The 26,482-nt window shown below is 40.5% G+C and overlaps 1 protein-coding gene across 2 annotated transcripts in view; it reads left to right on the top strand.

Annotated features, from left to right (window-relative positions):
* The window catches only part of LOC124064283 (inactive phospholipase C-like protein 2), a 32,897-nt gene that overhangs the window by 4,121 nt on the left and 2,294 nt on the right, over positions 1-26,482 (top strand). For both annotated transcript variants that reach the window (XM_046398590.1, XM_046398589.1), the window contains exons 3-6: positions 12,273-14,756; positions 16,587-16,790; positions 20,299-20,374; positions 25,723-25,832. In XM_046398590.1, coding sequence (XP_046254546.1) covers positions 12,273-14,756; positions 16,587-16,790; positions 20,299-20,374; positions 25,723-25,832 — 2,874 coding nt within the window. The remainder of the gene's footprint in view (positions 1-12,272; positions 14,757-16,586; positions 16,791-20,298; positions 20,375-25,722; positions 25,833-26,482) is intronic.

The following is a 26,482-nucleotide window of genomic DNA, read 5'->3' on the forward strand; positions in this document are numbered from 1 at the left end:
ATGCGGACAAGAAATCATTCTGGATTGCTCAATCACCTAAATTCCATTAAGGGCCATGTCAGACTACACAACAAAAGCCTTCATGATATGGCATAAGCAATAAGTGAAATGCACAACAGGTCATTTTGAAATAATTATATTTGTCTGCTTGGCAACACAGCACACAGGATAATCATGCAGTGAGTCACAGCAGAGATAATGACCTCCAGTAAGCTGCAGCCAAAATAAAAGTCACGTTAAGTTAGCATTAAGAGAACATGGACTTTCCAAGGTTTGGGTTGATGCAGGAAGTGGAGTTCTCGATCTTGACAGAAAAATAGCAACCATAATAAAGTCTTGCATAAATGCCAACTCATGCACCAACAAAGCAGAAATTCATGTTCTGAACTCACTACACTGAAAATGATTTAGACTTCTCAGATGTTACACTACCATATTACATAAACACTTAACCTGGAGACAGTGAAAATATATTTCTTTTTAAAATTGATGTTATGTAAAAAATGTAAGAAGCACGTACTTTCTGAAGTATAACCCCCAGAATTTCCTGAAGCTGAGGGCTGTCATGCAAATCATGTATGCAGCAGGCAGTGCCCTTGTCTGCATGCCAGTATTTCTTATTTTTGTTTTGGACAGCTATGACTACATGAGATGGTGGTTGTGAGGGGTAGGACCAGTGTTAACAAGACAGCCTGTTTCCCCACTGTCAGTCAGGGGCCTCAGTTCTTGTTAAATTGCTTCTCTGAAGTGATGGGAGGATGTGGTTGGGACAACACCAGCCACATTCTCATAGTAACAGCCTTAACACTTGGTGCTTAACAGCAACCTGACTTCTGTAAGGGTTTCTGTTCTGAAGATATTTTGTGGTGCAAGTGTGAATGCACATGTGTTTGTGAAGTGAGAGGGTACAGCTAATGACACATCTAAACTGGCATGCTGAGACCTTTGTTTTCAAAACTGCATGTGTACTGTTTGAAAAAAGTGACGCTTGCAGTCCTTGGCTGACAAAATAACATCTTTTGTAGATCTTTTAATTAGGTAATTGCTGATTACTGAACTTAAAGTGATGCTCCACCTAAACTCCCATTCATCCCTCTAGTGGTGTCAAGTTTTCAAGCGTCAGTGCATTCACTGATGACAGCCATAGTTTAGCTTCTCCAAACCTTCACATTGTCCATTTGAATGCTAACGGTGTGTGTTCAGAGAAATATTTCCAAATACACTGCCACTGAAACACAGGAAATCTTTGGCAAAGTAATGACTTTTTAGCACATGCTGAGAATAGAATACTCAGCATGTGCAGGAGTGGTTAGAGAATTATTTTTTGATTATTTGGAAACCATTTTAACTGACATGATTTCAAGTTTACCACATCTATGCCCACTTGCTCTATCTCTCCATGAAAGATGAAACCAACTTTTAGCAGCCATCTTTCAAACCTTCACAGGGTGAAGGTTTGAATTTGGGTGGAGTACCACTTTAAGATGACCTTCTTTTCACCACAAGTAGCGTGGTATAGTAATTACCTCCATCAAAAAGGCAATGTGTCCCGTATAGTCCCATCTGTTTGTTACTCAACAAAATATAGCAATGGACTGAGACATAAGTGATTAGTGTTTGCTTTAGATTTAAGATTTGGTTATACTTCAATTTTTTAAAAAATTTTCTTGTGCACTTTTCTTAATAACAAAATTCTTTACTATATAACTGAGCATCATTGTTGTTCTGATACAAAAATAATAAATTTGGAGATTAGTGTACCCTTGTGAGGAGGACACAGGGTCTGATTTGTGGTTTGAATCTCAGCTTTCAGTGCACTTAAAATATTTAATGGGTAGTTAAACTGATAGAGAGCAGGTTATGTTTTGGTTACATTATGACTATGCAATCCAAAGGCACTTACGCATAGCTTAAGTAATAGCTTAGGTATTTACTAGTCTATTTTAAAATCTTGTCTTCAGCAGTAATTTGTAACCATGTTGTATGTGGGTGGCTAGTGGCAGGAGAAATAATGAGCTCGTGGCCATGCTTTCCTTCCCACCTCACCTCACATCCTCTCGAACAAAGAGGATCTTTCCATTGCTTGGTAAATAACACTTATTTCACAGCTCTGGCAGCAGACGCAAACAAACTCAGTTTGTGATATCACCCTGTTAAAAGGGAAGACAATATGGTATTAATTATGGTGGCCCAGCACTGCCGTGAGTCCAAGACAGGTTTGGACAAAATTATCATTTTGTATCATATCATTCAGTCAGGACCAGTGGGAATTAAGGGTCCGTGCCTACATAGCATTCTTCCTTCGTTTGTAAAGTCAATTAATTAACAGTGCACACTGAAGTGGACATTGTACATACATTTGACAGTAAAGAATACATATAAATGTATACTGAAATTCAAGTGCTGCGACAGTGGAGCCAAAAATATTGTATTGATGCTGTCACTTTTCAGTAAAAGGATGCCTTGAGGATAGATGGCTCAGTCTGTCAATTCCCAATGATTGAATTTCCCTGTGGGGACTGATGAATTAATTGGTCTACTGTATATCAAGCTATCTTTGCTGGACACTGTTAATGCTAATGTAGTCATTCACCATGTTTCTAAATGGCTCCCAAACACTGTTTCCATTCTTTCCAGTCTGATTAATTGTGGTAAAGAAAAAAAAAATTCAGTGCTGCATATGCTACGGTGCATCTTGTCCATGTGAGTACTTTCTCTGAAACTGGTAGACAGTAGTCATCACTTGCTCAATTTTAAGTATGATCAGAATAGAGAATTGAAGTAAGAAAGAAAATGAAACAGAATCTCTCCTGAAAGGTGAAGTGGCATTGAGGAGGAAACTTAACTTTTTAGCATTAGAATTTAACTGGCCTGAGTTTACTGCACACTATTTTTTACTAAAGTGGGTGGCATTAGGTTCCCATTAAGAAGGTGGTGATGCAAATGTCCATATTGTGATTGTATTGTGATTGATTGGATTGACTTCCATGCTATCATTTTGCCTATATCTGCCGACCACAGATTGTCATTTAGCCCAAACTCATGTTGTGCTTTGCTTCAGAGAGGGTTTTGCGGGACACATCTTTAAGTAATGTAGCATGCATGCTTTAGTTCAAGCCAGTTGCCCAAACCACTGCCACTGGTAGTCACTGGGGTTATTCATAAAAATGTCTTTTGATAGCCATCTTTGATGCAGGGTCCTACTGCTGTCTCACACTCAGTCAGTGTGGCTGCATATGTTCAAGGCAACTCACAGCAGCACCTGAATAATTGCCTATTCATTCATCAGCTCATGTGTCACTGATTTACACAAGTGCGGCTTGCCTCACCCAGTTATTTCAAGGGTAGCTCAAATGACTGGGCAGTGATTACAGTCTGCCACATTAATGGAAGAGGCGGTTCTGTGCCCTTGTGAGGAGTTGAATTAATATTTTGCTGAAGCACAGAAGGAAGAATATATATTTGAACAATTAACATGGAGTATATTATCAGTAATTAAGTTTGTACACCACTATGTATTAGAATCTCAACAACTGAGGCTGTGACTCTTGGATGTCAGTGAAAGGTATTAACTAAACTCCACTGTTGTCTTTCCTAGAAAGTATGTTTATTAAATCCTGCTCTCACAGGCAATGAACTTAAATACTTTAAGGGAATTGATTATGGAAACCTGGTGTTTACTTGTGAAACTCTGTGTTGATCCTGAAGATTCATAATGTGACAGTTGTGTTGATGCAAAATTAATACAATATAAGTTGATGTGTTCTACAAGTAAGAGTAATTGATGTAATGAGAGTAATTTGTTATATTTAATATTATTATATTAAATTTATTATATTTAATCAAGTTATATCCTTATAGTAACTTTCCGGGCAAAAGCACTAACCATCTGATGGTTCTAACTTCTTAAAAGTGGGTTGGGTTTTTAGAATGTCTGCTGGGCAAACATTTGAAAACTATTTCTGTTTGCAAGTTACACGTTAAAGACATAGTATGAAACAATGCCTATGAAAGAACATCCCTCTTCATCATATTTTTTGACCCACTAGAAGAACTGTATCTGTCTGTATCTACAAAGACCCTGCCCTCTGATGAAGCCTGCCTTCCTGCAGCGTTGTGTGGAGGTGTGGGCGTCTTTATTTGTGCTTTAGACTGTAAACACTGTGAATCAATCAGAAAATAACATTTTGTTTTTCTGACTCATTGCTTTGTTCACACTGATGCCACTCCCTCTCCTCATTCACTGTCTAGCTTGCTCGACCACCGCTGCTCCCAGTTAAGATGAGCTAAAGACAAAGGGCCAACCTTGAATGCTTTGTTTTCAAACAGTAACTGACAATTGCTGCATGTTATGCCTTTAACAAGTAATAGCTCTTTTGTAGGAACTTTGATCGATCAGTAGGTGCCATGAGGGCTGTGACGGTCACCACGTGCCTGCACTGAGGATGAGCTTGCTGCCGTCATGATATTCCACTGATCAGATCACAGCTTTCGCACTTGCCCAGACATCCTCTGATCGGTCAGCAAGTCAGGAACATCTGATTGGCTGCTAGACTCAAGACTCAAACCGCCAAACAATAGGGACAAGTTGCTGTTTCGCTATGGTTAGAAAGAAAATCAGCACCAGCACAGCCCTGGGGTGCTGTACAATGAGAGATCAACACATTGAACAACACTATGCTTAACATGACAGTCATGTTAACCATAGAATAACACTATTTTAACATTTTATTAATTCACCGGTTAATGAACTGTAAAGATTTGACCGAGATTAAACTGACCCATTGTTATTCTCAGTGCTTCAGCATTGTGTTGCATTGTTGTTCAACCTGAAGTGGCTCCCAGGATGAATCAGCTAAGCTGTTTGGCAATAATAACAGTGTTGGCTATGGCGATCTTGTGAAATTGGCAGCTAATATTGTAATTGTACACGCAGTGCAGGCAGAATGTTTGAAGCCTGCCAGCATCCTGAAACTGTCTCATCATGGATGCCTTATCAGATGCTGAGCTGTGCTAATGTCACTCTCTCTTCTGTTAGTCTGAACTGTGACATGACAGTTTTGCTTGATCATTCCTTGGTTGAGGTCTGATCAGAATGAGAATAAGATTGTTTTCAACAACTGCAGGGTTGACCTGACTTGAATAATATATAAATGCAGCTTTGAAGTCTAAGACGACCGAACAGTAAAGTAGTGTACACTGCGCTTGAAAGCTGTTACATTGCATTACTCATCAATAAATGGGTGGACTTTCCTTGTCATGTTGGTCGATTTGAAGCTTAGTATGCTTACATTGTTAGACAGTGTACTTTCCAGAATGACCTTACTGTAAGATGTGGTAATATGCATGGATCCTTACTGGTAAAAAAGACAAAGATCCATATCAGTTTAAGTTCGATGGCCATGTAAAGACAAGCAGTCCGGACTAATGTCATCTCACATCTGTGTGCCTTACTTCTTCAGTGGTCTGAGGTGTATTTCTCTTGTTTCAGTACTATTCTGTTGCTGTTCAGTACTAATACTTAGATGTGGCAGTTGATATTTCAGTGTCTTTTTTGGTCAACGTGACACACAAGTTATTAAAAGGCTTTTGGTGGGCTATGGCATGCAAAAACGTATGGTTCGATTTTGTGTTTTGAAAGTGTGAGGCTCACCCACACACGGTTATGGTTCCCCTCAATAGCTCCACACAGCACAAATTGTCACACATTGAGGTTTATTTGCGACGGTTGAAGGTGAACTCGAAAGACATCCAGGACTAACACTTTCAAGGTTAACTGCGAAACCGAATTGCTTTCTGCCATTGTTGGGTTGGTCTTGGGTTGGTCCCGGGTGCTGCACGCGGTCGCCCACTGCCCCGGGTTTGCTGTGTGTGTGTGCACGTCACTTGGGTGGGTTAAATGCAGAGCACGAATTTCATTGGAGTGAGTTCCCTCCAATGACGGAATATGTCACTTTCATCTTTCATCTTATATGACAGCAGATGAATTCAGCATCTCCTCATTCAACAAAAAATTTTAACATTTTTGTATTTGCATTAAATACTGAAGATTTGACAGACCTACTGCTGAATACAGTTCTTAGGCGTGGTATGTTAGGCGTGGTATTTAAAGGGCCAAACAGCCAGGTTCTATAGTGGTTTACAATGGAGCGTTTGTACTGTTTTGGACACTGACATGATTAAGTGTGGCTTTACATCTTGTAGAGTCAGGAGACCAGCTGGGCATTTTTTCTTTTATTTTCTTTTATTTCTTTTATGTGCTCATTGTAAAATGAGAAATACTACTGGTAATGATTCAAAATGTTACTGTGTCTGGCCGGTTGACATTTCTTTCAAGGTCTCATCAAATTTTTATTCACACTAGCCATAAAAATGTTGAGAAACCAGTGGTCGAAGGTTACGTGGTTCATGGTTAAAGCTAGATTTCAGGACAGATGAGCAAGTGGCTCAGTGGTTGATGAGATAGTCCATGACTTGATTTTATTTTGTTCTCCATTCAGCTCATATCTACAGGCCAGTATGGTGGCCCAGAAGTGTTGAACCAAATGCAAAAGGCATAACATGAATGGAAAAGGCGCAACATAATACCAGAAGTGAGTGAGGATGGATGTTGACATGACAGACTGTTGGCCATGAATGTGTGTTATGTGTGTTATTCTATTAGCCTACACATGGGAAACGGGAAGCTGATTGTCATTTTGAGATCTCATGCTATCAACTCATTCACGGCACATGAATTAATTTGTCCACAAGTAGGAGGACATTAAATATCAGAACCTCTACAATTCTCCTGAAGAGTAGGATGTTGGATCCCTTCAGGATCAATCTAAAATTGTCAATAAAAATTATTCAAGAAATGTCTGTTGTGATTCAGTCTCGGGAAGGCAGTTTGGTGGGCCGCTGTCCCTCCAGCTCCTCAGGAGCTTCTGCGTCTGTGGATAGACGGTGAATGTAGCTCAGAGTCTGTGTGAATCTCTCACTACTGGTGTTTATGTTACAGGTTTTGTATTTTTGTTGCAGCTTTCGCATCCACATGGACTCCATGGACATGGACTAATTACTGAATGTTGTTTCTAATCTGGACGGCACGGTGGTGCAGTGGTTAGCACTGTAGCCTCATAGCAAGAGGGTTCCAGGTTCAAAATCCGGTCTGGGCCCTTCTGTGTAGAGTTTGCGTGTTCTCCCTGTGCCTGCATGGGTTTTTCCCCGATTGACCGGCGACCAATCCAGGGTGTACCCCGCCTCTCGCCCGTAGTCAGCTGGGATCGGCTCCAGCACTCATAATAATATTGCAAGTTTGATTTTGGTGTATTTATTATGCGTCTTTAGGTATGAGCCATAGCCTTAATAAAGCATTACAACTGTGTAAAGGTATTTAATATTACTGAAATAACAAATTCATTTATTGTAACTGTAGTTAATAGCTCAATCAATATTTGATAATGTGAGAGGATCTCTCCCTAAGCCTAGAGCCAAAAAGACTGATGATAAAAGAGCTGATGTTATAAACCCTTGAACAGCTCCATAGAGCACAGTTTGGAGGCACGTGGTGGCGAACAGTTAACTCAGAAGACCTAAGGCAATTTTTCTCTGGTTAATGGCGTATTTTCCTTTTCAGAACTGAAATGCTGCCATAGAATGTTTAAAAATTACATTTAATGGTTTCAGCCACTTGATAGATTACCATTGTTTTCGGCTGGTGAGTGAAGCAAATGTACTGGCCACTTTAATATTTTACCAGCATGTGGCTAGTGGCAGAGGCTAATTCTGTGTCCTGGTGGTCCTGCAGTCCAGTGAATGAAGGCAGGCAGTCGTTTAATGCAGCTGTGTTTATTAGTCCATTTGTCAGCTACAGTACATCAGCCAATAGCCCTCAAGTTCACAAGCACATGGTCTGAATGCTGTCAAGATAAATAAACGTTTGTATAAAAATAAAAGAAAAAATTAAAGTATGGAAAATCAGTTAATAAACCAAAATTATATTACATTAAAAATTGAGGGGAATGGATGTCAATTTTGTCCTTAAATCCCCTATTTGATGTCAGCTTGATAAAATGTAATCGGAACCACACTGTTCTAGAAATAGACTTGTAACTCTCATTTATATGTATTGAGGAAATGGTAGAGCTTTAGAAGTTAACTCCCAGCGTACCTGCTCTCTTCACTGTTCATTTGACCGACTGATATTATATGGTACACAACAGAAGAAGCTGGGCCTTTTACCAGGTTTTAACTCCTGTGAGATTTCAGTTCAGCACAGCTTGAGAACAAAAATTCTCCATACTCTATTTTAATCAGACGAGGAGCTTTTTACTGCAATACTGGTGAGGCTTTAAAATATTGGCTGTTGAATAGATATGGTGTGTATATGCAGTTTAATTGGTTTGCAGCTTTGTAAGTACTTTTGTTATTTGCTCTTGGGTTGGACTATTAGTCTTAATAAAGGTACGTATCCCACTGCCAAAGCTGTGAGATATGTATGAGCTTCTTACGTAACTATGCTGCTGCCTTAGCTTGCCTGGTGGACAGTGGAGGAGACTTTAAAGCAGTCTAGGGTCTAATCCAGAGTTAGAAAATGATTCATCATCTGACTCTTAATATCAGGGCTGAGTGAGCCTCAGGACATGATAAATCTGACAAAATGCATCCACTTCCAAAATAAAGATGTGAAGGATGTGGAAACATGTCACAACATGTCAATTTGAATGCATCTATGGTATATAATCATACACAGGCGTTAATAGTTTACATAAAGGCCATATTTGTACCAGTCTAAAAACAGAATTAACAGAACTGAACAGCTTTACTTTTTCACGAACTGAAGGTGATTAGCAGTGTTGGCTGTTGGGGGTGTAGGTAAAACAGTGGATCAGAGAGTAATGGGTCCCCTGCCATGTCTCCAGTTGTGCAGACGGTTCATAACTGCTCACTGAGCCAGACAAAAATGCAGGACTCGGTCCGTTAGGGAATTCCAATTCCTATGGGATCTGTGAGCAGTTGGATATGTGCCATCTTACTTTCACTTGCTTGAGTTTGCCTCTGTCTGACTTACTCTGTCTCCTTTGCTCACTCATGCAAAGGACACACACACACACACACACACACACAAACACACAAACACACAGACAGTCAAACAAAACACATACTGAAATGGTAAGTAAAAGTATAAAAGTAATTTCCCACGTCAAGGTGAGCCTTATGGGATTAAACTGGTTATTATCTCTTTATTATGAAACACCATGAAACCATCCAATAACCTTTTTTATGTTTTGCTGACTGGCTTCCAAAATGTACCAGGGGATATCTTCTCTGAACTTGGCTGAAAAGAAAAATGAATCCGGGAATATATGATGAGCACCGTTATGCAAAAATTTCTCTCAACAATGAGAGAAACTTTAACTTTGATTCCCCTGACACTGCATGAAAAACATTTTCACCAGTCTCAAAGAGGTGATCAGTAACAGCATTGTTAGGTGTGTTGTGGATGTTCGTGACCATAAAGTTAGTGTTCTCTTTACTGACAGTGCAGACGAACACAAAATGATGATTACGCAAAAAGTGGTTGGTAAGGTTGTTGGTCAGTACCAGTGACTCAGTACACACGTACTGGTGCTGTAATTTATGGCTTATGAAATGTACTCACCAGCTCACACTTCTTTGACAAACACTATTATGTGGAATTTGAATACGGTCCCAATCACACTATACAGGTGACCTGATGGTCACAATGCAAAAGAAAACACCATGAGCCTTCTGACTTCCAGGTGGCCTGATGATCACCTGTATAGGTTCATAAAACCTTAGAAGTCAGTCCAATATTTGCAAAAAAGAGAAATCAAAACAAAAAAACAGTAGGTTGTTGGATCCCTTCAGGATCAATCTAAAATTGTCAATAAATGGTTCAAGAAATGTCTGTTGTGATTCGGGAAGGCAGTTTGGTTGGCCGCTGTCCCTCCAGCTCCTCAGGAGCTTCTGCGTCTGTGGATAGACGCTGAATGTAGCTCAGAGTCTTTGTGAATCTCTCACTACTGGTGTTTATGTTGCAGCTTTCGCATCCACATGGACTCCATGGACATGTACTAATTACTGAATGTTGTTTTTAATCTGGGCGGCACGGTGGTGCAGTGGTTAGCACTGTAGCCTCATAACAAGAGGGTTCCAGGTTCGAAATCCGGTCTGGGCCCGTCTGTGAAGAGTTTGCATGTTCTCCCTGTGCCTGCATGGGTTTTCTCGGATTGACTGGCGACCAATCCAGGGTGTACCCCGCCTCTCGCCCGTAGTCAGCTAGGATCGGCTCAGCTCCCCTGTATAGGTTCATAAAACCTTAGAAGTCAGTCCAATGTTTGCAAAGAAGAGAAATCAAAACAAAAAAAACAGCAGCCATGATCTGTGTAGGACAGGTTAAGGTCTTAATCAGGTATGTGCTGCTGACATTAATTAAATATTTCAGGTCTTCCTATTTTGAAGCCTTTCTTGGTGCTGTGCCTGAACCTTGCTGTCTTTATCACTGCTCACTTTGAAGATAGAGTTTATTGTGAAACTGATGTGAACAGAGATAGTTGTGTCTAGAAGAATATTTACTCTATGAAGCAATTATCTGATATAACTAAAAATACACAATCTGATGATGATGAGTCTTTTTAGGTGCCATTTAAGGACCAATAAAACTCTACTTAATGCAAAAGAAAACACCCTGAACCTTCCACCAGAGGCAGAAAAGGAATTACTGCATAAGAAACGGCCTTGTCAGGAAATAATAACAAATGCTAAGACAGAGATGGGTGTGTGCAGTATTGTTTTCTAGTTTTGGTAAAGGAAGCAGGGGGAAATCCTGAGGAGAACGCCTGGCATGGCAACCCTGGCAGTACAACAGGAAACAGAAATATTTCAATAAGATGTGACTGTAACTCAGTCCACATTCTTGCCCAGATCATAAGGATTATCTGCAGTCATGCATTTAGGTTATAAGCTCCCCTTTGATATAATGAAGTCAACCAGCAGACTGCACAAGAATGTGATTATTATGTTTACATTTTACTTGACATGGTCCATACATGGAGGGGTGATTCTATCAGTCAGTATAAGTGTGCTGGTCTGTTTTGTTTGTTTCTTTTTTTTTTTTTGGGAAATACTCCAACACACAGATGGGAGTAATGATTAATTCATCTTGAAAATTTATTATGTAACATTATTTGTCCTTATGTAATTTCAAAATTGCCCACTGATAGACTTTAAACATCTGTTTGAGATTTAATATTTATTTAGCTTATATTTGTGATAGATTGTTTTAGTAGATTGTTCATGATGGACAAGACTTTGCTTAAGCCTCTTTAGTTCTCGCCCCCCTCTGTACATATCCATTTAGTTTTTTTATTGAATTTCATCTACTCTTATCACAATGAAGACATCAGAGTAGATGATGTCTTCATTGTGCAAAAAAATAAACAAGCTGACTAAGACTGTGCTGTCAGCTGCTGAGTCAGGATCCACATTTTTGCTGCATCTTGTCCAATTGCAAACATGTAGGTGCATGATATAGCACAGCTAATGCCTATGTATCTCTAACAGCAACTGCTGAGCCACGGTAGTGTGGTGGGACCACAGGGGAAATCATAAGCAAGCAGACAGTAGACAAAGATGAGTGATCATGATGAAACTGCTTCAAAAATAATGATTCTGTGACAACTACGCTTTAATCTAGCTATTGTTACCAGATTTATTATTATTATTCTGTCAAATGTATTAAGTAATCAAAGGAAGATGTAAATGTTCAATGTAAGCATAGACATGTAAATGATACATGTAACCAGTGTTGGGAAGGACATGTCATTCATTTTCTAACTAATGTGGTGGAGTAGAAGTACTAAGTATAAATAAATTGTAAACAATATGGTACAGAGACCTCAAATTTGCACTGATTAGCTGAGTAAATTTACAGTACATAGCTATCTTCCACCAGTGGCACTGAAGTTTTTCTGCACCTTTGAAAGCTAACGTGCACAAAACATAACTTTTTATTTTTAGATTTGATTGATTTGTATGGCTAATAATGAGAAGCAAAGCACTGATGGGCAAAAGCCTTCTGTCTTCAAACCATTAACTTTTCAGGAAGCAAGAAAACCATGCCACTATTCAGCTGACGAGGTTTTCCACTCAAAGTTTTTTTTTTTTTTTTTTAAATGTATGTCTTAGAAATAATACAACCTTATTTGTCACTTAGTACATATGGAAGATGGATTTTTAATGATGCATTCTGTTCTGTTTCTCGGCAGGATGGCTCAAGACAGCGTAAAGAAAGAAAGAAGACTGTATCATTCAGCAGCATGCCCACTGAGAAGAAAATTAGCAGTGCAAGTGACTGTATTAATGCAATGGTCGATGGCTCTGAGCTAAAGAAAGTGCGGTCAAATTCACGCATTTACCACCGCTACTTCCTTCTTGATGCCGACATGCAGTCTTTGAGATGGGAGCCCTCAAAGAAAGAATCGGAAAAGGCCAAAATTGATGTAAAATCCATCAAAGAAGTTCGGACCGGGAAAAATACAGACACTTTCAGAACCAATGGAACCTATGACCAGATATCGGAGGACTGTGCTTTCTCAATTATCTTTGGGGAGAACTACGAGTCCCTGGACTTGGTGGCAAACACAGCAGATGTGGCCAACATATGGGTCACAGGGCTGAGGTACCTGATCTCCTACGGCAAACATACCTTGAATATGATAGAGAGCAGTCAGAACAACATGCGCTTATCTTGGCTCGGTGAACTTTTTGATGAGGCAGACAGTAACAACAGCAAACAAATAACAATATGTGTGGCTGTGCAGCTCATCAAAAAATTGAACCCAGGACTTAAAAATGTGAAAATAGAGCTGAAGTTCAAGGAGCTTCACAAAGCTAAGGACAAAACAGGCTCTGATGTGACAAAAGAGGAGTTCATTGAGGTCTTTCATGATCTTTGCACCAGACCAGAAATTTATTTTCTCTTTGTTCAGTTCTCTAGTAACAAAGAATTTCTGGACACTAAGGACTTAATGATATTTCTGGAGGCAGAGCAGGGTATGGCACAAGTCAGTGAAGACACCAGCTTAGAAGTCATTCAGAAATATGAACCATCTAAAGAGGGCCAACTCAAGGGTTGGCTTTCTCTTGATGGGTTCACCAACTATCTTATGTCTTCAGAGTGCCATATATTTGACCCTGAACAAAAGACAGTATGCCAGGACATGAACCAGCCCTTGTCCCACTATTATATCAATGCATCCCACAACACTTATCTGATAGAAGATCAGTTCAGAGGTCCCTCTGATGTGACGGGCTATATTCGTGCTCTCAAGATGGGCTGCCGCAGTGTGGAGCTGGATGTGTGGGATGGGCCTGATAACGAACCTGTCATTTACACTGGGCACACGATGACATCACAGATTTCTTTTCGCAGTGTCATTGACGTTATCAACAAGTATGCCTTTGTTGCATCTGAGTTTCCACTGATTCTGTGTTTAGAAAACCATTGCTCCTTAAAGCAGCAGAGGGTCATGTTTCAGCACTTAAAAAAGATCCTTGGAGACAAGATCCAGTTAGACCCTCCAAAACCTGAAGACTGTTACCTCCCCTCTCCTTCTGCACTAAAGGGAAAAATCCTCCTGAAGGGTAAGAAACTGAGTACGAACTGCACTGCATCTGAGGGTGAGGTGACAGATGAGGACGAGGGGGCAGAGATGTCTCAGAGGATGAGCATTGAGTCTGCGGAACAGCAGACAATTGCACCCAAGAAATTCCAGCTGTCGAAGGACCTCTCTGATCTGGTGACCTTGTGTAAGTCTGTGGAGTTTAAAGACTTTCCAACGTCTTTCCAAAGCCAGAAGCAATGGGAACTCTGCTCTTTCAATGAGGTCTTTGCCAGTCGCTGTGCCAGTGACTTCCCAGGTGACTTTGTTAACTACAACAAGAAGTTCCTAGCACGGGTTTACCCTAGCCCCATGCGAATTGACTCCAGCAACATGAATCCACAAGATTTCTGGAAGTGTGGGTGCCAGATTGTGGCAATGAACTACCAAACTCCTGGCCTGATGATGGACTTGAACATCGGCTGGTTCCGTCAGAATGGGAACTGTGGCTACGTGCTACGTCCAGCAATCATGAGGGAGCAAGTTTCATATTTTAGTGCCAACACTAAAGATTCAGTGCCTGGTGTATCTCCACAGCTCTTGCACATCAAGATCATCAGTGGACAGAACTTCCCAAAGCCTAAAGGTTCAGGTGCGAAAGGAGATGTAGTAGACCCATATGTGTATGTGGAAATACATGGCATTCCTGCTGACTGTGCTGAACAAAGGACTAAAACGGTCCACCAGAATGGGGACAACCCTCTCTTTGATGAGAGCTTTGAGTTTCAAATAAATCTGCCAGAGCTTGCAATGGTGCGCTTTGTGGTGCTAGACGACGACTATATTGGTGATGAATTTATCGGCCAATATACAATCCCCTTTGAGTGTCTCCAGCCAGGTTTTCGCCATGTGCCACTACAGTCTCTGACAGGGGAGGTTCTGCCACATACCTTGTTGTTTGTTCATGTGGCCATAACCAATCGAAGAGGAGGTGGCAAACCCCACAAAAGGGGGCTTTCTGTACGAAAGGGCAAGAGGAGTAGAGAGTATGCCATCATGAGAGTGTTAGTGATTAAGGCTGTGGATGATGTCTTCAAAACAGCCCTGCTGCCACTAAGGGAGGCAACAGACCTCAGAGAAAACATGCAGGTAAGACAAAATTAAACACTCATTCTATTCATTAATATCCTCAGCCTCTGATCTGTGCACTACTGAATTAACATTATCATCGCTGATGTGTGTGGGAACTTTTTCTTCCATCTTGCAGCATGGAGATGTTTTTCTGTAAAAGGACAGACTGAAGAAAATGAAAACCCAAGTCAAGTTTAGATTACAACCAGATTTACTACAAAGACTCCTGAGCATGTAAAAGAAAAAAGAATCCCTCTTTGGAAAGAGAGACACAAAAGAGAAACACAAACCCACCAGGCTTGACTGAATTAGATTTGATCTAATCCTTATGTGTTGTGCAATAGTTAGACTATTGCACAACACATAGGTGAAGGGAGACAAGTTGGAAACATTATGGTAGCATTCCTGTTTGAATGGTAGATCATGTAATAGATATCCAGAACTTCTAAAATATAAATCGTAAACAGTGGATTGAAAAAGGTAATAATCAGTTATTTTCATGATGTCAGTCAATCAGTTAACAATTCAGTGTCAGCCCAAACTTTTTCTTGTCCTACTTTGATATTGAGCAATTCAACACCGAAGGGACAGTGAAAACAGTCTTTTTCGTGGTCACATTTAAGTCATATTTGTGGTCTTCAGTAATCATTTGATGTCTCTGTAAACAGGACATATTTGAGAAAGGCACTGGAGAGTCACAACACTTTGTGGTTGGTCTCATATTGTGTTTCTTCAGGCATTATATTAGGATTTATTTTGGTAGCTATGTTTATATTGCAGTCATTGTGTGATAACAAGACACTGGCCTTGAGACTATATCACATCTTGGCTGTCCTGTCACAGTTTGTCCCGCCGGTTGTTTACATGGGGTTTAAATTTGGCCTTTCACAGGAAGGTTAGGATTTGTGTGTGTGTGTGTGTGTGTGTGTGTGTGTGTGAGTGAGTGTGTGTGAGAGAGTCCAGAAAGGACTGAGTGTTTATGAGTAGCTAACAACTGCCAGACCAAAAGTTCTCACAGGTAGTGAGTGAGCTTCCAGCCACTTCCTCTTACAGCAGGGGTGTCAACCCATTTTCATTCCAGGTCACATCACATTATGGTTGTAAGTTGTAAATATAAGACTATATAAATGCATTAGCTTCTTGCCATGTTATATAATGTTTCTGCATTTGATTTTTTGGGGTGTTTTAGTAATAGCTTAATAATTAATAACTAGCTCTGAAAGCAGAAATCTTAACAAAAATAATACCAAGTCATTCAAGTGTACAAGTATTTACATACCTTCAACATACATGTAAAAAAAAAAATACATCTTTTGAAAATTTGATGATTGGCTGATTTCTGCAGTCACGTAAAAGCTGGCATTCACTGCTGCAGTGTCTTGTGCTGTAACTTCTGCAAACACATTCTGTTAAAAACACTGGCTGCTTTTTAATTCTTGGACTTGGCTAAGGTTAGCATCCTCATTAAGCACAAAAATGTATTTAATTTTTTGCATTTCGATCTCTCATTAAATTGCCTTTTCTTTTCTTGGACATATCGACTGACTGCTCACTGCTAGAAATTACGGTGTGACACTGAGATGCTGTCTAGGCTGTACTGACTACTAGTAACTATGTGCAGAAATAACAAAATCAGGGTGAATTCTGGGAGAAGTAGGGCCACATAAAATGAGGTGGTGGGCCAGATTTGGCCAATGGACCTTAATGCAGACATGCCAGATTTTAGCAACATGGGTTCCTTTCTTTTCAGATTTTAACTAATGGTTATGCCATTAGACGTGTTTTGCTTGGAATGCCAGTATATACCGCATGCACGCCCAGCTCTAATTTCTCCCATTTTCTCTGCAGAATGCCATTGTGTCCTTTAAAGAGCTGTGTGGCCTTTCAGCAGTGGCTAACCTGAAGCAGTGCATCTTGGCCCTTTCACCTCGACTGACTGGACCTGACAACAGCCCCCTGCTGGTGTTCAACCTCAACGACCAGTACCCTAACTTGGAGCCCCAAGGCATGCTATCAGAGGTCCTCAAGAAAGTGGTCACCACATATGACATGGTGAGTAGCTGCTGGAAAGAGTTGTTCCCTTTATGTGAACTGCAATAATAATAAAAACAGCAAAGGAAGAGACAAAATTTACTGACCTGTCCAGGTGAGATCTAAAATTTTCCATCCACTTATACAAATCTCAAACAAAAATGTGCTGATTTGTTTTAAGGTAAATTCACTTTTTCTTTCTTGTCTTCTCATGGCTCTTGTTCGAGCAACAGTGCAGTGAACTGTAGTTTATGGGGGTTTTGTCTATGTATCTGTCCCTCAAAGAGGAAAAGACAACCTAACCAAGCAAACTAGCCTAGACTCCAATCAAATCAATACCGTGGCTTTACTAGACCTAATTGATGGTGCTGGAGCTCTGTTAAGTAATAAAATCAATGTTCGCAACTTATGCAACATGCAATTGAGGCCATTCCCAGACAATGCCATTATCTTTAACACATCCTGTTCCCTTACATTGATTCTCAGCATATTATGAGGAAGTCGACTTTCCATCAGGCAGGAGGCAGAAATCCTGCTGTAAAAATGGCTACTTCTCCACTAGCAGAAGTAGATCACCAGGGGAATAGCTTAGTTTCCTGTATTTATTCCTGTGTTTTATCAGATTTATCTCCATCCTTTTGGTTGTAGCTTTATGTCCCCAGAATATTCATTTAACTCTGTGAGGTTAGATTCAGTGTTTGGTGTCAGTGTCAAACATTTACAGTATGCATAGAGGGAGAACCCACCGTAAGCTGAAAACAAGTCGGCACACAAGGTGTGGGTAGCATCATCTTAAATGTTTTGTTTGATACATTTGTAATATGATAGATAGATAGATACTTTATCCCGGGGGAAATTCAATAATAAATAATAATATAATTCAATATAGGCACTTGTGTGGCACAGACATGGAATTTAACTTTTATAGAAACAATGCACAGTAATTGTTATTTACTTATTTAGTTATTTTTATGGAACATTTTATCCCTTGGGACTCAATGATGAACATCTGAAAAGGGAGATGAAGCTGAAAGACTCATACAGACCGATTAAGGTGACCCCTCTACTCTGTTCTGGAGTGGAGGGCTAGCTAATTGGCCTCGATGGAAAGAACACCGGGAAAATTGAGTTGGATGGGAGAAATGGGGAATCGACGGGTGTTTGGGGACCAAAATCGAATAAATTAAGAGCAAGGGCTTAAGTGGTTTGAGGCTGCAGGCCTTGATCATCCGCAGAGTGCCGGAGGAGGCGAGCAGCAGGAAGGTGCACAGCTGAACAGGAGCTGACAAGTACAGAGGCATAAATGAAACGAGGAGAGCCAAACTTAAAGAGTTGTAAATAATGCATGAAACAGTACAATTAGAAATTCAGGCACTGTGTCAGAATCCACCACAGAGTAATCGGGCTTTCGCTTCCTAATTGGCAAAAATAGAATCTGGGTCTCAATCCCTGCCCACTTGTGTGCCGAGAAAAAGGTGGAGAGACTCAGCATGATGCCAGCTTGTGGTCTGAGATAATATGGTCTGATTTCTCTTGTTGTTCACCGCAGATGAACTCAGGGCACAGTCTGTAAATAGAAACATGTTCTTTTCTTTTTCAGTTTCTGTAGTAATTATTTCTATGGCAGTTGAATGTATTAAGAACTGTATGTAAGTATTAGTTCTGTGTATTATTCATCCGCATATGTCCAATAGCTTTGTATTCATAATTACCATTAATTAACCCCTATTTATAATTAAGGTCTGTATTAAAAATGTGTTCCCTTCTAGTTTTCATTAGTGACATACATAATGGTGTTAAGCTAACATCACCTTAAAAATAAATGTGGGTAATGATAACAGAACTAAACATACCACTTAAAAGAAGTAGTCTTTAATGTGAAACTGGGGCAAAGTCCACCCACTTACCTTAGAATGTGCCTTTAAATACATTTTAGATGCTGTGTCTGCCACCAAGATGGTAATTTTTTCTCGCATCAGGGAAGTAATCACAGTGTGTGCGACAGCTTTAAATGCTGAAACTGCAGCTGCAGAGTGACAAACAACCACAATCACTTCGTCATGGATGCATGCAGCCGAACATGGTGTTTCAGTGCATGGGTTTGTCAGACTGTATCTGTTCCCCATAAAGTAGACAATAATAATAGTAATGATAATGATAAACTGTATTTATAGTGCACATTTTTTTAACTACATATAACACACAATAAACAATAAGAAAAATGATAGAATATCAGCACCCTTAAGAAAACTAAATTATAAGGTAGTTACTAATTAAAATTTTCTAATTTTCCACCTGTATTTGTGAAAGAAGACTCCATTTTTCACATCTTTTCCCTCCATGTCATGCTGTGTGCTGACGCTCACCACCCCCACCCTCTCCTCTCTCACTGACTGGCCACAAAGCCAGAACCCTCCAGAGATCGATCACAGGGGCACGATGTTGGTCACTGCTCTTTTTTTGTTTACACACAAAAAAAGCAAGTGGCTTTGTGATACTGAGCTTGAATAAAACAGTCTTTTTCCTTTCCTTCCTTTCCATCTTGGCAGCTGAGCAGGGCACTCTGGCTCTGTTACATGACCTTGCATGCACTTAAGTAACTTAGAGAGTGTTCAAGTGAATCTTCAAGTCAATTACAACAACTGTGCATGCACAAAGGGCCCAAGACCCAACAGGCACTAATTGAAATCAAAAACAGACCAACATTTGGCTGTATCTCCTTCCCATGAAATAATTAAGCTATTACTAACATTATCAGAGAGAAAGATCCAGATGGCATGTCAGGTGCCCTGTTCGCTCAGTGCTTATTTACCGCTTTTTGTGACGGCTTACATATGCATCATTAACCTCATGAAACACCACCGTGCCTTCATCCTTGTGTAAGGAAACAAGTTTTTTTTTTTTAAGGTAGTGAGGGGAGGATGCAGCAGTGGCATTTAATATGTAAATAGATTCTCAAAGTCTTTGAGTCTACCTTAATGTGCACCATGAGACTTTGAACAGTCTGCAGGTCAGCTGTGTGTGCACTCAATTAAGGCTGAGCATAACACCACAGGAGCTAAACTTGGCATCTTTTACAGCTGCAGTTTCACAGATAAGATGGTAGGTAGTGCTGTGCTTCAGAAGGACTCACATGTTTGCATTTACTCTCATCTTAATCATACAACCCTGATTATCTGCTTTCTCTTTTTAAGAGATGCTTTCAAAACCAATTATCAGTATTGACAGCTTTATTTTTCTTCTGAACACAAGATACTGCCCCTGTTTGAAGAAGGAAAAAAAACATAATTTAATTAACAAAACCCCTAATTGCTTGTGTCTCCTTCCCTCTAATTTTGGCTTTAAACAGCGCACTTCAGCGACCACACCCACTGACGTGCCTGTAATAACAGCTTGTTTTTCAGAGCCCTCCCTGGATAGAAACACCCGGCCGCCAGACGGAGACTGCTTCCTGCTTTATTGTGGGATGCCACTTTTGCTGATGTGGAAAGAAAAGGCAAATATGAACAATATGTTTGCCTCGTTTCAGGTGATCCAGACCAGCAAGGCTCTGCTAGAGAACTGTGAGGGGGTGTATGAGAGAATTCTGCAAACTCAAAAAGCAGGTAAGACGTCACCAGAGGAATGATCATAAAAAGACATTTCCTGACACAGCTCCCGAGCACTCGCCTATGGCTCCACCATCTCTCTCTAAAGCCACACACCACAGATCACTCGATCTGAAATTCAGTAGAAGTGATTAGAATTTGCTTATTTGCATAAGCTGAATTACCATTTGAATCATGTTCGAGTATGTGATCCAGTCACTGTTTCCCTTTGAAAAGCTGTGGTTCAGACAGAGGTGTTTAATTCACACCAGTAACAGCCTCTGCACTGTATTCTAATAGCAAGGTTTGGTTTAAGGTTCAGGCTACATCAGAGCTAGCAGATGGCAGTCCACCCATAGTTGTCCTCTGACAGACACTCCTAACTAGTTACGTCCTTGTGTGCAGTTAATGTGTTTATACAGTCATGACTTTTTGGCCTATTGTAGCATAATGACTTAATGATGCCAGAGGTAAAGTAAGTTCACTCACGTTTTCTGAAAAAGTTTGATTGGCAGTTCGTCAGTGAAGGCTCTACTAGACTCAAGTATATGCTCACAGCAATGGCCTCTAGAGGGAAAACATCATGTGGTGCTGTCAAAGGATGGGCAGCTGTCTTCATCAGCTTTATTTATCTGTGCTCCTGCTACTGTCAGAGGTCGGTCTTCCACAATTCTCGATTGAGCTAACAAGTGTAAATGAGTAAAACTTGTTAATAACTGTTGTTGTGATTTGGCGCTATATAAATAAATTGAACTGAATTGAAATTAATGAGGAGAAATAAAACTTCTACATTAATGTGCTTTATTATGGCGCACTATCTGGTGTCTAAGTAGCATAAAAGACTAATTTATCACTGAGTAAGCCTTCTGGAAGAGAGGAAAGACGAACCATCATTATCACAGCTCAGCTTCACTGGTTTCCAGACGGATGACTTATAAAATATTCAATTTATATTGTCATGGCACATCAGAAAGGAGGACTGTATCTTTTAACGAATGTGGATCAAATACTTCATTCTGTGCTTTTGTTTTTTCCCCTTGGTGGTTTCAGTCAGACCACCTTCCAACCCTTAACAATTACCAACTCGTGGCTTTGTGATAAAGATGTGCTTTATGATGTGTGTGAATCTTATTTTGGCCATTTTCTATCAGATTCAGATTTGGCTGCAGCATGAGGAATTTAAAATGGCTACAGTATGAAGCGAGTTGAATTTAAGAATGCAGACAGCATTCTTTAATCATAATTACCCTGTCCCATCTGTACAGCCTTCTTTCTTAAGCTGAAGAACTCCTGCGGTTTAGCCAGCTGTTTAAAGATCTACAGTATTAGCAGAAATTATTTACAACATGTACAGTGTGTAAATGTGTTGGCTTACTCAACACATTAATATTAAACATGGTTTAATTCATAGAGCATGTGCACAAGTGTACACTGTCTATTGTAGCTGCCTGAGCTTTACCTGTTTCTTATCTTCCATGGTATTAAATCAGTTCTTTGAGATAATTCAAAGTATTTAAGCTGGAAGGAAAGTTCTGCCAGATGTTATTAGATCTTTTTCAACTTCATCAGTTACTCATCTTCACAAATTGGCATTTCATTATCAGTCAAGTCTTGTCTGAGGGCAGATGACATGAGTTGTGCATTTGGAAACAAAACAGCATCTGATGTAACTTTGCTTTGTGCTGTACACTGAGTTGTAGCCCTTCTTGATAAACGCCTTGTCGGAATGAATCATCATTATATGAAACAATAGTCCAGTGAGTAACACAGAAGTGAAAATTCTCAAGCAGTCCAAACCTTTTTTTCAGAAGCTTCCAGAGATGCTTTGTGGGGCTTTTGGTCGCAAAGCGGCATTATATATGATTATCTAAAATCATTTGGAGAAAATTCAACAGCCCAGAATTGCAAACTAGGACACAACAGATGGCAAACTGATGAACCTGAGCATTGACTTATTTTCCAATCTGATTGGTGTGTGTGTGTGTGTGTGTGTGTGTGTGTGTGCGCGTGTGTGCGTGTACATGTTTGTAGTTCAGTGTGTGCATGTGACGTGGTTTCATGCGCTTGTCTGTTGTATAGAAACTGGGTCAGTACAAACCCAATTCCCTCTTTACAGCAAGCAGAACATTCCAGCAGCAACAGCTATTAAAGTTGTGAATAATCCATCACATCAGTTCAGACAGGGCGCTCGTTCCTCGCAGAAAAAATCCCCCCACACAGTCGGTGTCAAAGAACACAGTCAGGTGTTTCCAGCTCAAACATGGATGTCACTTCCCTCACCCAACGCTCACTTAGGTTCAGATTAGCATTCAGGGCAGCTGGATGGCTCAGCCTGCCGCAGACTAACAAGATCAGTACAGAAGATGTTCTGAAATGCTAAGTGATAAATTATGATGTGCAGGGTGGAGCTGCAGTGACATTTTGCAGAAGACAAAACAAAGAGCCATTGTCTGTGTTACACAAGTTAAAATACATGTTTAATGTGGATTCTCCAGGATCATCAGGGCATTACTATACTTGGTTTTAAATGTCCCAGGGTTATTTTCTTAATATCAAGCATTATTTTATGTCAAGATTTCTTTTTTCCCCCACTTTACTATGCACACAGAGTCTTCTTTCCTTCAAATTACGAGTACAGATTTGTTTAAAGATGTGTTGGCACAGATGTGATGTAGCACAGCAGTGAAAATGCTCTTTTAGTCTAAACCTTTTTTTTTTTCCAGAAGTGGTGGTTCCAATTAGTGTTGGTCAAACAACAAGATTATTATCCAGGTGTGCTTTGGTCTAAATAAAAGGCAAAGTGTTGGATTTTTATTTTTGTTGAGTGGAGCAAGTATTAGAGCTGAAACAGTTTGTCGACAAATTAGCATGTATATTCTGTTAGTTTTCAACCAAATATGCCAAAGGTTTGCTGATTCCAGTTTCTCAACGGTGAAGATTTCCTGCTTTTCAGTGCCATACATGGTAGTAGACTGGTTATTTGAGTTTTGGACTGTTGGTCAGTTCAGACGAGTAATATGAAGATGTCACCACAGACTTTTTTTCACATTATTTTGACATTTCATAGACTGCATGATTAAAATTGAGAAGCAGATTAATTGATCATGAAAATAATTTCTATTCGCCTCAGTCATTTAATTCCTGAGGAAGGATTCTGTGTCAGATAAAGGGCTCTATTGGTGGCATTCTGTGATGCAAGCAGATGCAATCCTCTCTTGTTGAAGGAATTATCAATAATCAGGCCAGTGAATTATTCAAATCCTGCTCCTTTCATCTGCCACTCCATATTGTGGTTGTTTCATATGTGAGACACACGAGCATCAGCCTCTACTGTACAGCTGCCGTCTTGCAGCATTACCTCACAGAGATCAGAGTCTGAACTGCCTTGCTGAGAATGAGCTTCCCCATTTCTTGCCTGTCAGAATCCATAAAATGTTGCTAGGCAACCTCCTGTGTGTATGAGCAAGAATGTGTGTGTGTGTGTGTGTGTGTGTGTGAAAATGTGAGAGACAGAGGACGCTGTGCACTTCCTTAGCACAGTCATGTTTCCCATGCACGGCAGCAGCTCCGTAGTTAGAGAATAGCAACCTGAAATAATCTGACATAATCTGATTAGAACACAAGAAATAGGGTAAAAAAGTGTGTGTACAAGCAGTGATGTTCAGAGATGATAAATGTGTCTGTTGTTTGAAATGAAATTCACGCCTGAGATCTGACTTGTATCCTCAGCTGAGCGGCTCTTAAACAGCCTAACCCCACACCTGTTATGGTAAATTCACACAAAGGGGGTGTCTCTTGCGTGCACACAACACGTTTCCATGGCAACAGCACCAACAGGGGCCAGGACTGACTAGCTGATACCAGAGCTTCAAGCGGAAATGTGCACGTTTCTCTGTAGGAGTTCGCAGTGTGTTACTCAGTTACGGGCTTTGTGCGTAGTAGAAGCTCCTTTTGGTTTATTTACCTCACAGAGCAGGGTTGCCCGTTACTGCAGTGTCAGTGCTGCACTATAAAGTCACCTCAGCATGAAACATGTCCTTACTCATACTCAGTCATGCAAAGAGGAAAAGAAAAACAAAGGGAGAGGAGGTGGGAAAGCTCCTCAGGAGACAAATCCCTCCTCTGTTCGCTGCCTTGATGCTAATCCACAGTGAAAGAACGTCATGTCTGTCTGCCTACACTGCGTCTCGCCTCTGCTTTTCCCTGTGTTTCCGGGGCTCTTTCTTTTTCCTTAACCCTGCCTCACTGCTTCCTTCAACTCTCCTTTGTGTTTCCTTTTCTGCCTCCGAGTTATCTTGCCTTTTTGCTCACTCTCTCTCTCGCTCTCTCACTCTTTTTAAACCAATCCACCACTTTTTCCCTACTCCCATGCCTTGACATCCCATCAGCACCTCGATGGAATGTGCCAGTGTTCCCTTAACTTCCATTTGTGACACCACGCGAGCACACAGATTTCAGTTCTATGGCTGTGGAGGAAAGCGCTGAAGGGCACGTGCTGAACAAACTGCAAGGGGAACATGATATATTTCTTTCGCTTGTTAGCTGTCAAATATCTGACACCGCCTAAACAGAAATCAATTTGGTCACACTTTGTTGACCATGGTAATGTCTGGGGTGGTTTATTCTGTCAAGTCTAGAAAATGGTGAGAAATATTAACATTTTGATGGCAGGTGCTTGCACAGTGTAACTCTTTTCCATCTTAAATCCAATCCTCAGGTTTTCTCCTTAGTGCACAAATTCACACCTGAGGCCTCATTTATACGAAAAGTTTTTAGATTTATACTTATTAAAATACTAAGTTTATTTCCGATGTTATGAGTATGTTGGATATGTTGTTGCTTAAGCAGATTTTATGAATCCTGACTACAATCTATAAATCTCAAATCAACTTAAACTGGCGGCAGCTACCATGCAGTTTCCCCTGATATAATGCCAGCACACGCAAGGGTTTAGTCAGGAATAGCAGGCGCAAAAGAGAAAATTAGGTTTAAAAGATAAAGACTGAACACCCATTTTAACAGAAAGGCCCCTGATGTGACATGCAGTACGGCTTCAACAGCAGCCATCTGTTGGTGCTAGCTAGCACCCTGCGGACGTACAGTAAGGGAATCCTCCTGCTCCTCAGCCAGACAATCTCTGTGCTTCCACATGCACAGCTGCACCAAGAGGAGACTGTGAAATGTTGACAGCACATGCCAGTGTCTTTTCTCTAATGTGTTTGCTCACAGTGACAACAGGCTTAGCACCCAGTCGCATCTCCCAGACTCCAGTCACCTCACAACTGCTCTTCTGTCTTGCAAGCCACCATGAATTCCAACCACAGAGACTGACTAGACACCCCCTCTCATCTGTCTTTCTCTCTCAGCCATGGAATTTCACGAGAACCTCCATGACTTGGCCATGAAAGAAGGGTTGAAGGGCAGGAAGCTGCACAAGGCGGTGGAGAGCTTCACATGGAACATCACCATACTGAAGGTGAGATTTTCATTCACAGCAGGCAGTACACCAATGACTACTGTGATACCCCAACTTGTAATACACTGTTTTATTTTTCTGCACTTGCCACATTGGACACTTTCATTTGGAATTTGTTGCCTCTCCTATGCTCACACCACTGATCAGAGGAGGTCCCGGGTCAGTGGCCTTGAGCAGTTTCTCCCATGGACAGTAGCTGCTGAGGGAATCTCACGCACAGTAATCCAGTTATGTGACAGTTCTCGTTAGAATTGGGAAATAGACCTGTTTCCAAGTGCAGTCATCATGGGAAATGTGCTCACAGGGGCTTAAAAACAAACCAGAATGACTAAGGGCTTATGAGATGTGAAAAGTCTCTTTCCATGATCCCTTGTGGCTGGTAAACAAAGCTGGTTAAATCCTGTATTGAAACAGTTCCTTATGAGTCAGGTATAACTTGTATAAATTGCCAGTTCAGAGTTTACTTCCATCGGATTTGACCTCATTCATTTATCCTGACTTACTCTATTCATGTTGGCTGATTCCTTATTAATTTCTTGTTTCAATCAGCACAGAAACGACAGTCATACACTGATTAAAGAACTGTAGATTTAAGGACTGTTAATTCTAGATAAGCAGGAAGATAATATTGACAATCATCAGGAAGAGCA

The sequence above is a fragment of the Scatophagus argus genome, chromosome 9 (genome assembly GCF_020382885.2).
Source record: "Scatophagus argus isolate fScaArg1 chromosome 9, fScaArg1.pri, whole genome shotgun sequence".
Classification (NCBI taxonomy): domain Eukaryota; kingdom Metazoa; phylum Chordata; class Actinopteri; family Scatophagidae; genus Scatophagus; species Scatophagus argus.